Source organism: Semicossyphus pulcher, unplaced genomic scaffold, assembly GCF_022749685.1.
Source record: "Semicossyphus pulcher isolate SPU_LCO1_2020_fin unplaced genomic scaffold, fSemPul1.0.p SCAF_9, whole genome shotgun sequence".
NCBI lineage: Eukaryota > Metazoa > Chordata > Actinopteri > Labriformes > Labridae > Semicossyphus > Semicossyphus pulcher.
In genome coordinates, this window is record NW_027211770.1 from 19,885,819 (window position 1) to 19,904,454 (window position 18,636).

Below are 18,636 nucleotides of genomic sequence, written 5' to 3' on the forward strand. Positions count from 1 at the left end.
TATAAAAAAATAAAACAGAAAATAAAGGACTGTATGATTAATAGGAAGATGAATCAGAAAACGTGGGTCTGACGCCCATTAACCCGGTTCCCATCCGTACAAAGACGGGGGTTAAAACTTTTCTCCGGGCGGAAACAAAATGCGGATGTGTGTGTGTGTGAGTGTGTCAGCCAAATGCTCTCTCATGTGCTTGGACGTCATCTGCGTCCCTCCCTCTCCGTTATCCCCTCACTCCTCCCTCTGTCTGCTCCTCTTAGTCCGCTCTCGTGCCGGCCCGACCTCCGCCTCTGCCCGGCCAGACGCCCACAAAGACCCCGCTGACTCCCCGGACACACAAGAGGGGGAGAAATACTCTGGGACACGACGAAATAGAGAAAAAACAGCCCAGCATTGGTTGGGAGAAGAGCTGCCGGTCGCACTGCAGCATCTCACACATTCTCCCATCTTTAGCCACTTTTTTTGTTTTTACCCTCCATAAATGTTTCACCTGAGAGGAAAAACAAACTTTGTACTCCATGGAAACATGTAAAAATCAGCCCGGACACTAAACTTGGACAGTAACTGCGCCCTTCTGAGCAGCCAGCGGGCTGGGCACACTCAACAGGACCGTTAGTTTTTTTATGCTAGCTAGCTAGGTGGGACCAGGACGTCTTTGTGGAGAACATTTGTCTGTGTTTGCAGGCCATCTTTACGCCGCACTACGGAGGAAAAACACCAAAGTAAGTACTGTTTCACTTTCATGTCGACAAGTAGACGTTATTCGCTTCTATCCGCGTGAGGGGGGCGCACGCTCCGCATCCTTCGCTCGGACGTCATTACGCATTCATGTAGGAATAGGTTAATTAAATAAAAGGGGTCCCCTTGAGGGTATTTAACGACAGATATGGCGAAAAATGTCGGCGTAGAGTTGTATCCATTTGATAGCACTGTAACAACCGTTAACATTTGTTGTGTGATATGAATACACGAGGGTTACCTGGCGCGTGGCCCAATAGTGGGTCTGTTTCTGAAGTTTGCTAACTAGCAGCGAATTATGGCACATTATCACTGTAACAACACAACTACAGGCCACTGATAAAACACCTTGAGGTGCATACTGAAATATCCCGGGTTTTAACAACTGTTAATCCGTTTAGAATGTGTTTGTTTTAAAATTACAGTGATTTGTTTTTGTTTGGGACATCTTCTCCTAGCTCCATTGTGGTCTTCACCTAGCTTTTCTGCTATTACCATTTGGAGAGGCTACATTTAAGCTAGCAAGCATATCCCTGTACCATGTGAGTGAAAGTATTGAGAGGACAAGAATCTTTAAAACTCATCTATGAGAAGCATCTACTTACAATAATAGTCCTGAGAAACATTATTGAAATTGTTTTTTGTTTTTCCAAACGAGCACTCATTCAAACTCAACTATGTAAATCTATGACATGATAACAGGAGAACATGAGCAGAGATATTGTCAGGCTTTGTATCCAGGTCAACATCATGTTAATCATTGGGTAAAGTCCCATGAAAGCATGACAGTGGTGCTGAATCAATCAGTCATTTATTGAGCAAAAATGCAAAAAAATAAAAAGGATGCTTCCAGCTTCTAAAATGTGAGTATTTATTGCTCGCCTCTATATCACTGTAAATGATTATTCTTTGTGTTAGGGTTAGAATGAACAAACCAGGAAAGTTTTGCTTCCAGGTCAAACATTGTGGTAGTCCATGGGTGAAGTCTAAGAAAACCTGTCTAAAGGAAAAGATACATAGTTTATATGCTTTAGTTTGTTGTTAATCTCTCCTTAACATGGACAGAAATAACATTAACTATGTTTTGTGAATGAATACATCTTCTCCTTTTCAGCTCGAAAACCTCAAGCTGTTGCCTTGAATTTTCTTCGCACAGCAGTACGCCGGTCTTGCTGATGTTTGAAGATCATTACCATTTAGAGCCACCTTTCCACAGACATAGTAGCCTCACATATGTCCAGGTGCCGGTCTAATTGCTCTGGCCAAGGTAACTGTACTAACTCAAAGGGCATCATCTATAGCATCCAGCATCCAGTCTGCAGAGAATCAGCATGACAATATTACCCTCGCACCTCCTGAATGGGCCTATTCAAATCAGTCTGCTGCCTGATTGAATCTCCTCATCAATAATTCATCAGGGCAACAGATCAGTGTGAAAGGTGTTGAAGTTGACTTTCTTGTGATCGCTATCTAAAACGCAGCAGATTGGATAACAGTGATGAGAAGGATTGCCACAGACTGGCTGTCTGCCCTTGGGGTGATTTTACGTTTTCTCCCACTCGCAGTATATCATTTCCTGCTATCTCTGTGTTTGCCTACTCACTGTATCTTGTACTTTAATGAAGTTACGCTGAACTGTTTCAGTCAAACCCAAATCCAGAGGAATGTCTAAAATGTGAGGGATGAGTGTGAGTCACCCTCAGAACCCTCAGGCTCAAAATGTCCAATGCATGTCATGAGTTACAACTAATGAAGCATTTGTAGAGAGCATGTCAGCCTCCTGACCGTACTGCTGCTTTATCCTACAATATTTGCCTTCAGGATTTTTATCAGGTTTTTTTGTGGCTTCATGTTGGGCTACAAGATGTGAAGGATATCAGTATAGAGGTTTACATACTGAATACATCTATTGTCAGCAGCTGTCTGTCTGATGCTATGTAGAGCCACAAGTCTGCACAAGCACATTGCATTAACTCAGCGTTTTAATCAGATATTTTACGCTTTTAAGTGTTCAAATTACAGTAAAACAGCTTTTAAACTCAGCCTGTAACTAACCGTCAAGCCTTTTTTTTCAATGTGTTGGTCCATCAAATGTTAGTAATTTGTAAGAAATACCTCTCAGAAAACTCCCACAAGCCGTTGTGACCAATTCAAATTGGTAGATGTCAAATAAACACTCTATTAATATTCAATTACTTCCATATATGAGAGGAATCAGCAAATATACATATTGGAGAAGCTGGACCCAGTTTAAAGCTTATCTGCTTGTAAAGACATTACATAATTTTTATGGCCGAGGAGGACTGTTACAATAATTGAATTAATTTAAAAAAACAAACAAGATCTGTGAAACGAGCATGTGTAATTGCAGGTTTATAGCTGGTTTTATTGTAGCTGTTCTCAGGGAAATCCCCACCTCTTATCAGCAATGGACTGCATTACGAAGAAGTAATTACTACAGTGACACTGTGGCCCAATTCACTGTAAAATCAATATGGCAGGCTGAGAGCTGGCTATCATTTCTAACTCGTGAGACTGGTGCTGATAATAGAATTTAGCTGTGGCACTGATACCTAATGGTACTTTTTTTGTGGGTATTTGAAAATGTTTTTTTCGGCAACACATTTTTTCTATATAACAACTTAACTTTTCTATTAATTTAGAGCATCTGTAACAAGAACTTGGCCCTAAATATCTAATCAAAGCATAATAATGGTAAACGTAATTTATATACAGAATGATACAGCACTTTAAAGGACAAAAATTGGTTGAAAAGCTGCTAAAAAAATGTGTTAAATTATTATATAACATGTAAAAATAAGTTAACAAGACAAGGAAGCTTTTAATGCCAACTTCCAGTAGCAGCACAGTTCTTTACTTTGGGCTTGAGACACACTGTCTTTCAGTCACTACTCATAAAGTAATTAACTCCATGCCCTGCACATGTCGAGTGTCTGTTAACCATTCATTGGCAGTTTGACTTTGTTTGCATGCGTGTATTTGTTTATATTGTAGCTGTAAAGCGATGACAGTCATCACACACAACACTGTCCTGTATATGAAACCTAATATCAGCTATTGTACTGTCCAAGGCCACGTACTAAGCAAGGGCTGCTGACTTATCTGACTGAGTCAGCCTGACTTATTTGGACTGATGTCCTCTGACCTTGTGCGTTATCGACAGCAGTCGATGTGTCTCTGACTTATCCAACCTTCAATTTCATTCTTAGAAGTTGTGGTTTGAAAGAATCAGCTAAAGTGTGGATGGATATGAGTAAATGGGTAGTTTATAGATGGCACGCTATGAGTGACTCACAGTCAGCATATTGCTACTGTCTTGTGACTTATGTTCCTCTATGCACTCAGGGTCCTATCAGCCAGATGAACACAGTATTGGATGGCTGTTTAAGATGTTACTGATGCATGGAGGGTGAAAGGGAAAGCTGTGGTGGCAGCCTGTTTACATTCTCCAAATATTCCTGGACTCTGTACCAGGTTCCAGTCTGCTCGGTTTAGGTTTTCCTCTGAGGCTTTTCATCCATTCTTGACAAACTGCATCATGGGTTTGTGAGCCTAGGACAGAAGCATATCAGTGACATCTGGAGCTGTGAGCCTGAAGCTGGATCTCGGTTTGCAATCACCTCATCCCTGTAATGTATATTCATAGTAAAGAAGAGAGAGGAGACAGTCAGAGAACTTCCTTTCTCCCTCCCCTGCCAGAGGCATCCTTTCTTTTTATTGGACCTTTGAAATGGTCAGAGTCTGGTCATATGATCCTATGAGCCAATAGGATGTGGTGTTAGGAAAGCTGTGTGGGGAAAAGAGCTTTAACTTGCTGAATTCACTGAATGATCTCAACTAGAAACCCTAAAAATATCCTCCTGAATCCTGAACGCCTCCACACTGCAGCAGTGCAAAATGTAAAGAAAGTTATCCCCTCCTTATACATGTGTGTATGTTGAGCCAAATTACAGCTGATACACTAACTAACAGCTTAAAGCAGCTTGTTATTATTGGAAGTCATTTATTACACATGTACGCGTGCTACGTATCTGCCTCTCTCAGCACTTCTGCCCTTTGAACCATCTTTATTTCTCCTCAGAGCCTCGTTTATTTGTTATCTGTTTTTACACTGTTCTTTATGGAGCCAGACCTGCACACAAACATGTTGTTCAGCAAGATCTGGCATGACACTCCAGAGGAGAAGTGAGATGTAGCGCAACTGAAGTGGAAGAGTTGGCAAAATGACGAGGAATAAATGTGTCACCCCTTCCCATCAGCCACTACCTGAGCTGAGAGAGAGAGAGGAGAGCCCAGTGCTTGCTCAGCCACGCTGTTGCAACAGGAAACAGGGGCCATGACTAACATGACATGATGTGGAAAACAAGCGACTCACTCAACCATGACACCGTCTCATAGACCATGTCAGAGGCTACACCTAGCAGCAGCGTGTTTTAACTTTAGGACTGACTTAACGAAGGGGGGGCTGATGTGTGTCTGTAAAAGAGTCAAGTCCAGGAAGCTGGTCCTTTTTTGTCTTTACGCTGACTTGTTTTAAAAACTTTGAGCCCATTTTAAACTGTGTCATTGAAAGTTCATCAGATTGAAATAATCTGGGTTTTTTAAAGCTCCTGTGGAGGAGTTTTTCGCTGGTTGTGAAACAGTCTGAAATTAATTCTGATTACTCTATATGACTTCAAAAAGTAAACCAGACCATCAGCGACAAGATTGATTATTTCTATATAGTTATTTTTAATGCCTGAAAGCGCTGGTGGGGGGGTAGGTGTCAGACGAAGCGATTAACTGCACGCTGCCTTTGTTTACATGTTTCAGTGAATACATTTAGGCCATGTCCACACGGAGACGGGTTTAGGAGAAAACGCCAAAGTTTTTTGTCGTATGGTCGTTTCGTCCACACGGAACCGGCGTTTCAGGAGCCTGTATACGCTAATTTTTGAAACCGCCTCCCAGAGTGGATAAATCCCTAAACGCCACCCTGGCGTTTCCGTGTGTACAGCCTATACAGATCTTTCTTGAATCGCGCCGCCTCCGTACGTTGCGCATGCGCTAACCCCACCACCACCAACAACAACTGCTTGTGTTTCTTCTTTGTTGTTACACTTATACGCATGCTCTATTTCTTCTTCTCCGGTTTGTTGTATTTGTGTGGCTGCGTTACAGCGCCACCCACAGGTGGTTGTATATATAACAGCGTTTCAGCGGTTTCGTGGGGACGCAAACATTTCCTGAGACGGTGCCGTGTTTACGGAAAACTTTTTCAAAACGAAGTCGGCTCCGTCTCTGTGTGGACATGGCCTTAAAGTGAGTGATACATGTGACTGTTAAACAAACTAGGACACAATTTTTAGTTAAAAACCACCACTTAAGCATGTAAAGGACAAAATAAGTAAAGAGATGAGAGGTACGGCTTTGTCCACAGGAGGCGCCAAAATCAACACAAACCAAAGTTCCTCACAGGAGCTTTAATCACTTATATCTCCCTCTGATCGTCACCTCAAAGGCAGTATTTGGCCCCAAAGTGACAACAAAAGGTCCTTTCGTAGACATTTGTAATGATATGAGTTTGTCATCATCCAATAAGGTGCTTTATTGACTTTTTATGTCCCTCCTCCATGACGCTCATGGCTTACAAGCTAGCTAGCAATAACAGGATGTCACTAATTGTGTTCATTTTCACATGCAGTCTGACTGGCTACTAGAAATGCTAAACAATAGGCCTATCTGCTTTTAAAGAATACACAGAAGTTAGTCAAATAGCACCCTGCTAACTGTCTCATGGGAGGTTTCAGGAAACTTGTGTTAACACAGCATTTTGTGCAGCGGAAGTGATTGAAGATAGTAACGCAACCATTAAAATTTCTTTTTTCATTTATGAAAATAAAAAAGTTTTTTGTGACTTTCTGAGCTGTAAAGGTTACTTTTGGTTTAAGCTAAAAATCCCCCACTATGAAGTCTTAATCTTTGTGTGTAGGAAAACACATTTCTGTTTTATAGAACTGCTTTAAAAGAAAATAAGGAAGGAAGTAGGGATCTTATTTCATAATGAAAAAAAAGCAAGTTTCAGTCCTAATTTTAGCCGACAGGAAAAGAGTTTTGCATAAATGCATGACTTTGTGTTACTTTGTGAGGCCTCCATGCCTAATTTCAGCGGCACATTTTAAAGGTGTAAGGGAGAGCATTACGCATGGCTGTGGCTCTCTGGGCCAAAAGGGGAATCCTTCTTGATTCCTGGCAGGGAGCAGCAGGGCGGGTATGGGAGTGGAAGTGGAGTAGTTACAGGGCTTAGGCATTTACAGCTGCACTGGGCGGGAGAGGAGTTACTGTAGATCTGTGAGGGGACTCCAGAGATGAGTGTGTGGGGGCGCCCACGCTGCTCCGCACATATGGACCAATCATGACTCATATCCCTCAGATGCTTCTTCTCCCTCGCCGCCGCCCCTTTACCCTCTTTCTCTGCCACTCCCTCATTTTAGCAGCAGAAATATTCATCTCTGTACTCTGTGAATTACAAGCCACTCTTGCAGCTGCTGTGTGTTCATGGGAGCGCTGGTACTGTTGAAAGCTTGAAGCTAAGTTGCTGGGTTGATTTCTCCTCCCTCTCTCGGGCCTCCTGAGCTCCCAGCATGCTGCCTGAGCTCTGCTTTATGCATTAGGAAAACCCAGAGCCAGGGAAACATCTCCTCTCTTAATTACATAGTACCAAACATTCCTAATCACAGATGTCTTCCTGTGCACACAGCCAGGCCTGTAAAGCTGCCGCCTCTAAAGCCCCTATGGATGGCTTGTGTGTTCAGCTTTTAGATGGATCCAAGTCGCCATTTTTGTTGTTCTTTAGGGTGTGGATCTGCATCTAGGACGCGTGTCTTGAGTCTTTGCAGCCTAATAAACCCATAGAGTTGGTTCTGACTCCTTGCGTGTCGTGTGTTGCAGGATGCTGGCGGGGCTGAGCGAGTGGTTCTGGCAGGAGCGGCTGTGGTTTCCGAAGGGCCTGGGCTGGGCCGACCTGGAGGATCGGGATGGACGAATTTACGCTAAAGCTCACGACTTGTGGGCGGCGCTGCCCATCGCACTTGCATTCCTCATCATCCGTCAGATATTTGAAAGGTCAGTCCATTATTCACTCTGTCTTATTGATGTCCGTGTGTTCATTAATTTAAACAAGCTTTCTCGGTCCTTCTATCTGGTCTAATTTTTGTGTCGTTTGTTCCCTGATTCTACTTTTTATCTCTCCTCTAGTCAGTTATCGCATCCCCTGACCTCCACCTACATTATTTTATTTCAGTATGCAGGTGTTATCTCTTGCTTTTCCCCCCCAACAGTTATTTTATTTTACTGCTCTGTGACCTAGTTTATAATAGTTAAAGCTCCAGCCTTTCAAGTGACTCATATTGTTGCTCAAACAAGTACAATGTTCCCGTTTTCATCAGCTAATCTTTTGGAAATCAGACAACCGTTACAGAGTCCACCTGTGCTTTATTGCCAATGCCAAGAATCTCCTTTCCTCATTAGTGTTTTTCACTCCTGCCTTACATAGAGCCACAGAGCTGTAAATTATAAAGCAGGCTAACTGGAGACTAGAGAAATGTCAACATAAGACATGATGATTATTGGTGCTCTAATTCATCCAGGACTGACATTTTCAATTAATGAAAAGGCTGCTTTTTATTGAGGAAAACATGGGAACAGATGGCAGTGAGACGACGGTGTAGATATTAAGGGTGATACCAGAAAAAAGTCCTCCTTAATATTTACATGTGCAGTTGTCTCCCTTCAATAAAGCATCAGAGGGCTTTTATTTTGAAGAACTAGAGCAGGACTCATAGAGGCAACAAAGCCTCTGCTAAAGAACCTAAATTGGCGGATACAAATACACCTAAATACAGGAAATGAAGTGTTTGCCGCTCATCATTTCCTTTAAAGGACCTTGAGAGAACACAAACTTAATATGTCTCGCCCCCTAGTGTTTCATTCCCCCAATATCAGTAGATAATTTCTCGCAAATTAAAAGAGCTTACAAGATTGCCTCTTCTTCAATTTCTCACTGTTTCTACATTTAATCTCCTTTTTTAATCTCAACCACTTTTTTCGTGATCGCAGGACGGTGGCGACGCCCCTGGCTGCTCTGCTCGGGGTCAAAGAGACAGTTCGGCTCAAAGCCCCTCACAACCCCACGCTGGAGTCCTACTACTGTAACATTACCAAAAACCCATCACAGGTACAAGTTCAGACAAACACATGCGATCTTAAAACGACAGAGTAGTTGCTGATACTTATTTCTGCCTCTGTTTGTGCTGCTCTCAGACTTCTATAGCAAGTCTCTGCAAACAGACCGGCTCCTCAGAAAGACAAGTGCAGCGATGGTTCAGGAGACGAAGGAACCAGGACAGGCCGAGCTTGCTGAAAAAGTTCAGAGAGGCCAGGTAAAAACACGCACACACATAGACACATACTGTACACACACACGTAGAGCTACGGAGCAGGTCGAAACAGCTGAACACCCTCGCGTTCCTCGGGCTATATGAGCGCATTTCTGAGGGCAAAAGCAGCCCTCTATTTTTAACATGCACTCATTACAATGCCACTCTGCTGCTGCCATGCCTGTGCTACCCCTACTCCTCTCTCTCACACACGCACACACACACAAATCCTAACCATTCACATACTTATTAGCACCAGGGCCTCGGCAACAGGGGCTCTGTCACCACTGTTATTTTTACGTGTGACAGAAGCTAAACCAACAGTTTGTTCGCCTGATTATACAAAGCCGCTGAAACTAGCTGGTGGCAGCTGGTAGGATTCACACTGTGGCAGCGGATGACATAAAATATCTGTACAGTTTATTCCGGATATAGCTTTATGATGTTAGCATCAGTTAGATCAAGGCACAGGCAATGATTCAGAGGTGTGCATGTAGAAAAACACATCCAGAAGGGATCTGTAAATGCATTATTCCAGCCCACATGATGTTTAACCTCCCTGTAGTGAGATGACTATTGTTACCATCGGCTTCATTGTCATGGTCATGTTTGTCAACAGATCATTTAAGCTTCACGTGACTTTAAGGGTCACTTCCCCTAAATGACAACAAGACACAGAGCTGGTTCTGGACAGTTTTCATCAGTGCTGATTTGTACCAAATAAATAGTCCTGATAAAAGTATAAAAAAGCAGTTTAGCACACACAGTAGCTGTTGTGGAGCTTTTGACCAGGTTGCTTGGAATAAGGGTATTGCAATTTCTTCAAGTATTAAAGATGCTTCAAAATTTTAAGAAGTTGGTATTTTTAACCACTTGGCACCTATACAGTTTCTCAGGGCTATTCACTCTCACATTATAAAGCCAGTCTTAAATTTACTTTACTGATCTTATGTAATTTTATATAACTGTAACGGTATACAGCCCAGGAAATAATTAAGAGACCTCTGCAAAAATATGTAAGAAAACAAGTTCATATAAATTTTTGGCTGACCACCGGGGTCAGGCCTAAACATAGGTCTGTATGTGACTGAGTGACTGAGTGAGTGAGTGAGTGCGTGGTACTTTCACAGCCGTAGAGGGAGAGAGAGAGTTGCCCCCCACTTACGTGACTCTGTTTATACGGCTCTGGATACTTTGTTCAGGGAGTAGGTGGTGCTGCTCGTCCGCTTTCCTCACCTACGTCCTCAGCGTGCACCTGCTTTCAAACACGTTGTCATCGGCCTCATAAGGACAATAACACAAGGACTTGTAACACATTGCCCACAAAAGCGAACACTGACCTGATGCGCTCCGCCACATACTAGGTTTTGACCTTGTTTCTCTGCTGCTTGTTAAACAGAATGCTAATGTTTTAACTCCGGACGAGTTCAGTAATCAATATTTGGTGGAATAACCCTGATTTTAAACTACATGCGTTCATGCATCTTGGCAGTCTTTCTCTTTGCTGTTGGGTTCACATTCAGGAGGTTTTCACTGAGGTTCAGATCTAGATTGGGCTGGTTTATTTTTCCCCGAGCTGTACATCAGGATGCCATTAGTGTCTGTAAATTAGAAATAACCTCACTGTTCTTCATTACATTCGAATATTTTCTAATTTCATTTGGAATTTACGCACAAACTAAAACACCTGCCTTACGCCTGAGACAACACCTGAGTTAAAAACAATATTAACGGTTCCTGAGAACGATATTTCTAGTTCTTCAAGTCCTTTCTCCTGCTCCATATCTACAACCACACTCTCTGCCCAAGTCATGACCCCCTGGGAGGCGACAGGATGCCCCTAATAACTTCTGCATGGGAAACAGCAAAGCCAAATCTGTGAAAGTGGACACATTTCAACTGTCATAGTTAAAGTCATTAAGATAAACTTTAAAATATATGTTTGATTCAAACAGAACAAGGTCTGTGGAAACTGTCTCTCCTCTCTTCCTTTAAAGCACATAAGGAAGAGACCTTTAATTAACAGTATAAACAGGTGGAATTAGTACAGCTAGCAAAACCCGTCTTAGCATATATATAAGATATGACGACACGTGACTGTTGTTTTAAAGCAAACTACAACAAATGTGAAGCCAAACTGTCATCGGTGTGTTCTGTGTGTTTACAAACACCTCAAAACCCACGAAGCTTAAATCAATACTGTCTGAATGACGAAATTAGTTATATTTAGGAAGTGACCTTTAACCCTTTTATCTGCAACAAGGTGAATCAGACTGGTGTTTGTGTTTGTTGTTTGTTCGTGTGTGTAACATTATATTTAGACTCTCTGTAGTTCATTGATGTTGTGCGTATGATGCTGGTGTTGGTTTGTGCGGTCGTGCATGTGACTGCATGTTTGTCACTCGCCGGTTGTGGTGTCTCTTTCGCTGTGCGTGCTACGACATTTCTCTCTCTGAATCCATGTATTGTTTATGTGCACACAACAGGCTTTCTGTGTCTCTGCCTTATTTCCCCTCACTTTTCTCTTCTTCCTCTCTGTTCACCTTTCTCCTCTTCTGTTTCTCTCTCTCCGTCTGCTGTGTGTGTCTGTGTGAAATCCCCTCACTGCACCTGTAGGAGAGGCTGCGGTGGGAATGACCCCTCTCTGTCTCTGTTACAGGATATTAACAGGGAGGATACTGTCTGACAGCGCTCATTGTGTGTCAGCGTGTGTGCGTGTGACCTGATTTGACTCACTGGAGTTCATCAGATTTTTCCAGGCCGTTCATTCAGCCTGCTGTTTCTTTCCAACTTGCACTGAAGTGTGTTGCAGTCTGGAAGTGAGAATTTCTGCGTGTGTGTGATGCGTTCATGTGTCTGCAGGTAGAAAATGTGTCTACTGTCTTTTCCCCATTGACTGAGTAGAAAGTGTGTGTGTATGTGTGTGTGTTCTCTTACAGTTGGAGATTTACCTTTTACCTTCTTGCTTTCATTGCTGGCCTGGCCGCCCTCATCGATGTGAGTAACCTCAGCCCCTCCTTCTCCTCTTCCTCCTCCTCCTCCTCCTCCTATTGTCTCTTACTGTAAACATTCTCATTAGTGACCAGCCAACCATCATAAACTCATTGCCATGCTGAGTCAGATGACATGAACTCACCTGTCGAGCTCTGCTGTCTCATTCACATCCTGTCTCTCCCTCCAGAAACCCTGGCTGTATGACCTGCAGGAGATGTGGCAAGGCTTTCCTGTGCTGGTACGTTTCTGGGATGGTTATGTACACTTCATGCACTGTGGTAGCAGGTGGCCTTGAAAAGCCTTTAAAAACATTACATTCAGCTCCCTTACAAAAAGGGTGGCTGAGTATTTAGAGACATTCGACATCTATAAAGTGAGATCCATCTGTGGAAGGTGCTGCAGGATGCTGTTCAGGCCCTTTTTGTGGAGCTTTAGTCGGTTATATCAGGGCTGTCAACAACACTGTAGCTACAGCTATCAGCTGCAGCTGAGAGGCTCATATACTCATAATGGGAAAGAGTCAGTTTTCTTCATTAAGTTATTATTTTTTTTGTTGGTCAGGCCATTCATTTCCTGTCATAATCTGGGTCCAGGTCATGTTAACTGATTAATTATATCACAAGGGATTATTGTTTTATACAGCTGGAAAATAGGATTAAAGTGTCGATAAAAATAAATGTACTTAAAGAGTTTTTCACTGGTTATAAAACAGACTGAATTTAATTCTGATTATGCTTTATGAGCTACAAAAGCAAACCGGACCATCAGCGCCAAGATTGATTATTTCTATATAGTTATTTTTAATGCCTGAAACTGCTAGGTGTCAGATGAAGCGAGTAACTGCATGCAGCCTTTGTTTACATTTTCCAGGGCAAAAAATTAAAGTGAGTGATACATATATGTTAAAGAAAGCAGGATGAGACGTTTTGTTTAAAACCACCACTTAAGCATGAACAGGACAAAATCAAAGAGATAAGAGCTTTTTCCACAGGGGGCGCCAAAATCAACACAAACCAATAGTTCCTCACAGAATCTTTAAGTAAGAATAATTGAGGCTGAATTGTTTCTGTTGGTTATTCTGTCACTCTTAGCTCAGCATGATCATGAAAAATATATCCAATTTAATTAAAAAGGTCTTAAATTTGATTTGGGGTACACTGCCGAAACCCTAAAACATTTAACGACATCCTCCATATAAAGAGTTCAATACATCTGAAATGATTAGTTATTACTTAAGATAATCGGTTGACCACTTGAATGGTAAATGGACTGTACTTATATAGTGCTTTTCTAGTCTTCAGACCGCTCAAAGCACTTTTACACTACATGTCACATTCACCCATTCACACACGCATTCATTCACTGATGGCAAAGGCCTAATCAGGATCTATGCCCATTCAAACCCGATGGCTATGCCTTCTGGAGCAATGGGGTTCGTGTCTTGCTCAAGGACATTTCATAATGCAACTGTAGCAATCAGGGATCGAACCCCCAACATTTCGGTCCAGAGCTGACCCACTCTACCACTGAGCCACAGCTGCCCCGATTTAATCATTTAATAATCGCCCAAATTTTTTTTAAGTTAAACCAAGAACAAGCAATTGAAATGTTTTCCCTGAGCTCAAAAAACATTTTTCCACACCAATCAGTTCATCAAGAAAATGACAGTTGTATAGTTTTTGAGTTTAAAGTCTTGTCTCCTCTCTTTCAGACTCTGCTGCCATCTCAGTATTGGTACTACATGATCGAGCTGGGCTTCTACGGCTCGCTGCTCTTCAGTGTGGCTTCTGATGTCAAACGCAAAGTAAGTGAATCCTGTCAGAGGGACACACTTGATTCAGGTGTTATGAAACTAAAGACTGGCTTGGGGACAGACAGTTATCGTTCTTAATTGTTTATATTTTTTAGTACATTGTGATCTGCTGTTTTCACTGTCTGTACAGTCTGACATCTGGGGTTGACTGTGGGTGGACATTAGACTGTTGTTACACGTGTGTGTGTTTGTGTGTGTGTGTGTGTGTGTGTGTGTGTGAGTGTTTGGACTTTGCTCAACCTGGGTCAGCTGAGCACAGTGGGGGAAATCTTGCCAGAGAGCCTCACAGTGTTGTTCTCCAGCACAATATTCTAACCCAGTTGCCTTCTAAGAAGGATTTAACACTTCGCACGCAGACCCGCTCAAAACATCTAACACACAAATTCCAAACATTTTCCTTTTTCTTTTTCCAGCTTAACTAACATTTCACCTCACTGTGCCTCCTTCTCTTCAGGACTTCAAGGAGCAGATTGTTCACCATGTGGCGACCATCCTGCTCATCAGCTTCTCCTGGTGTGTTAACTACATCCGTGCAGGGACTCTCATCATGCTGGTGCACGACTCCTCTGATTACCTGCTCGAGGTAAAAGTCATTGCGGTGCATTACATTCACTAACATCATACTATGGACTATACAACATGCCAGCAACCACAAGCAGTGAGCTATGTTCATGGCAAAGTGACATTTATGTTGATGCCATTCACCCCTTCCAAAAACATGCTGCAGCCCTACCTAGCTCTTTACTCACTGAGTATACACTGCCACCCTGTGGAGGAAACTACACTTGTGTTATCTTAGTGTTATGTCAGCTGTGCCTTAGAAGTGAACGAGCATCTGTGTCAAAAGTGAAGCCAGTGTCCATTTAGCAATGGTTGCGAAAAGAAGTCAGATTTTATGGAAGCTGAAATGAAAACGAGACTACTTCAGAGCTGATTAATAACGTCTGTAAACATTTTCCTGGTGAGTTCACAGGCTGAATGCTGGATTCAAGTCTTCTTCAACACAGCAGGATGTCCATTTTGTAAATTATGGACCCAATTAGAGTAAAATAGACGATAAAACCAGATATGTTATATGTCTGACAAGATAGAAACGTATCAACCCCGTCACTCAAATTAAACTGAGGACGGCCAAAATGACGCAGAGGCTTCAAAGTCGAGCTGTATCAATTTAAGATGATGTTGTAGTGTCTATGTCCCATTTTATATACAGTGTATGGATCAAACCATCTACACTTTTCATTATTCAAAGAAAACATTATTTATTTATGTGCAACTTTCCCATTAAACCAAACTCTCTCTCTCTCTCTGTCTCTCTCTCTCTCGCTCTCTCTCTCTCTCTGTCTCTCTCTCTCCTCTCTTCTCTCTCTCTCTCTGTCTCTCTCTCTCGCTCGCTCTCTCTCTCTCTCTCTCGCTCTCTCTCTCTCTCTCTCTCTCTCTCTCTCTCTCTCTCTCTCTCTCTCTCTCTCTGACAGTCTGCGAAAATGTTCAACTATGCTGGATGGCGAAACGCCTGTAACTACATCTTCATTGTTTTTGCTGCAATCTTCATTGTTACTCGCCTAGTCATCTTCCCCTTCAGGTACACACACACACACACACACACACACACACACACACATACACATTTCAAACGAATGCTTTAATGTGTTGTTATTACAATGTACAACTTGAGGTTATTAAAGTTCCCTTTTCCTATCCTACTTTCTCTATTACAGGATTATTTACTGCACCTGGGTGTACCCAGTGACCATCTATGAACCCTTCTTTGGCTACTACTTTTTCAACGGACTTTTGATGGTCCTGCAGTGTCTACATGTCTTCTGGGCTGTCCTCATCATACGCATAGCAGTCCGCTTCCTCACCAACAATGTAAGAAAACAAAGAGATTAAATACAAAGTTAAAGATTCTGTAAATATTATAGAAAATCATCCTTGTCATCAACGCTTCATTACACGACAGATAACATATAAAACTGAATTAAGATAAGAATATATTGTATATGAGCTCTTTATGAATGACTTAATTTTACAGATCTCCTGTGCACACGCACACACATGTTCATGCTAAGCCATTTCCCAAATGGCTTCTCAGTTTGTGTTCTAAGGGGCGTTATCAACCGGTGCAGCTCAAATCACCTCTGACAAAGGCTAAGTAGTTAATTCCCACATCCATTTCATTCGGCTTTTACTTTACATAACACACAGACGTTTGGCATGGAGTTCTTTTAGAGCCAATACTTAGAAGAATCAAAACATGAGAAGCAGCCATCTTGGATGTTAAAACGGTGCACACTCTGTACCAACAGCTATGATCGGCCTGACCTTAATCAGGGCGGATGACAATCTGTCTGAACAGGGGAGGGGGACCAGTCGCATCTTCTGGAGCACATCAAACATTAGCCTGCAGATTTAGCTGGTTCCCATGCTGAGACAGCTTAACTGTGATCTGACAGTGACCAGAGCTCCACCACAGTTTGAGCAGAAGGCCTCTGTGAATAATGACGTGTTTTAAGTGGCCTCTTTTGAAAAAAAAAAAAATATGTTTTGTCTTTTTTCCAGGAAAAAGTGGACGATGAAAGGAGTGACAAAGATGAAACAGACGAATCAGGAGAGGAGGAGGAAGAGGAGGGGGTTAAAAAGGACACAAAGAAAAATGGACCAGTGCAGAACGGTCACACAGTCCACAACAACAACCACCGCAAGAGAGAGTGAAAGCAAACAAGTGTCAGGACGCAGGAGTGTGAGAAGGACTCATATCCCTCAGCAGGGGGGGCAGGAGGGAGGGATGAAGAGAGGGAAAGAAGAAGGGGTTTGGGTTAGGGAGGGGGCATGTCATTCCCTCAAACCAAGAACAGCAGGTGTGTTATATGATGAAATCTGACACTGTTACTTTTGCACATCACAAAAACACTCTCACACACGTTCATTCGTACTTTTTAGAGGGCACAGAGATCCAGCAGATGATCGACACTACGTTCAGTGGCACGGCTGTTCTGCTTTGTCATGTCTCATTGTCAGTGTGTGATGTCGGTCCCAACATTTCAAAGAGACGGGCGAGAAAACGGAGAGGAGCAAAGAGGCGGGAGGAAATGGGGAGGGAGGGTTGAGGCGGGGGGGGTGATGCTGCTTCTACTTTAGCTTTCCTTGTTCAGTGTGCCTTAGAGCCAGCTAATGGCCGTTAAAATGCCATTTTAAAGCTTTCTGCTTTGATCTTGTGTTGCTTTTTGTCAGTGTTCCATTTTTTTCTTTCCTACTAAAAGAACAAAAGAGAGTGAAAGTGGGTTTTATGGAAGTGAGTCAATAGGGCATTTATATCCCTATTTTTTCTGTCTATGCAATTACGTAAATGTTCAGCTATTGCACCGTCTTTGCACAAACAAACAGTGTCTCTTATACTGTAAGAACGTGCAGTAGGACTGCGCGCCTCTGCTCTTCAATGACGCCTGTGCCATTTAAGAATAATCTGCCTTGTGAGGTTTAAGGAGCAACTTTGGTGTCAGTTTTTGTATAAACAGCAAGAAAAATCTTGCTTTTAATTTTTTGTTCAACTCTTAATCCAGCATCGCTCGTTCTACACTTCCAAAAGAGACGTCGTTCTCAAGTCTTTGAGCTTTCAGGAACACCCAGAAATGTGTGCTTGAGCTAACTCACTGCAATAGAAATCACAGCTTCCTGCCAGGTTCGACGGAGCTGAATGTTTTTCCTCTCTGGTTTGATCCAGCTGAGTCACACTGATGATGCCTCCCACAAAAAAGCCAATGACTCTTAATAAAATCATGGTGAAGGTGGGTTGCTTTGTGGGAATAAAGGAGTTTTACTAAAGCGAATGCAATGTGACAGATGAACCATTTCCAGATTTTACAAACATGAACCAGATTTCTCCAATTCACTGCCTTGTAGCCTTGGTTTGTTAACCCGGGTTAGAGTTTAACTTTTGATCTACGTGACTGATTTTAGGTATGATTCTGTGTATGAAACGGGTTTACAGGTATTCTATCTGATGTATAAGAGGTAAAAAGATATTGTAATCAATTTTTAGCAGTTCTCTGTGTGAGCCATGCGACCCGGGACAAGTTCATGAAGTGAGTGTTGCTGTTTCGTCGTCATGCTTTGAAGTTGTCTGTACGTCAAGTGCCTTATCTGTAATGTGTGGGAAGCTCTCTCTCCTGTCTTCATGTCCTCTCCTTTTCTTTCCTGTCTCCACCTCACATCAGAGACTCCTATCACCTCCTTCCTCTGTATCATCCATCACTCACTTCTCTCCTCTTCATAAATCACCTTCATTTCAGCCTCATTCCACCAACACATTATTTTTTACTAACCCAGACCAACCAGCGGCCTCCTCTTCCCCGGTGATGCAGAAGAAACAAGCTGTGTCCTAATTACAGTGTTATTATTATTTTTCTTTTGTATTTTTTTTGTTTAATAACTAAGTATTGTTATTAATAATAAATGCAAAGATCATGAATCACAATGAAAGCACTCTGAAGGAGTTTTTATTTATTTATGCATCATGGCTGCAAACATAATCCACATTAAATTCTTTAAGTGTATAAATTAAACATGATTTTGTTACTGCTGCATTAATATCTGTATTGCACTTAACTGCTGTTGTTCTTTATGGTTGCTATTATTTTTGTACTTAATATTATG

At 42.2% G+C, this 18,636-nt stretch overlaps 1 protein-coding gene across 1 annotated transcript; it reads left to right on the top strand.

Moving 5' to 3' along the window:
* Positions 1 to 278: 278 nt before the first annotated feature.
* Positions 279 to 17,074, top strand: cers2b (ceramide synthase 2b). Its single transcript, XM_069656549.1, has 11 exons — positions 279 to 719; positions 7,687 to 7,860; positions 8,854 to 8,971; positions 9,058 to 9,176; positions 12,113 to 12,170; positions 12,355 to 12,405; positions 13,879 to 13,971; positions 14,435 to 14,563; positions 15,456 to 15,562; positions 15,699 to 15,852; positions 16,543 to 17,074. Exons 2-11 carry the CDS (start codon positions 7,688 to 7,690, stop codon positions 16,693 to 16,695), a joined length of 1,155 nt encoding a protein of 384 aa, XP_069512650.1. The 5' UTR covers positions 279 to 719; position 7,687; the 3' UTR covers positions 16,696 to 17,074.
* The last annotated feature ends 1,562 nt before the right edge of the window (positions 17,075 to 18,636 follow it).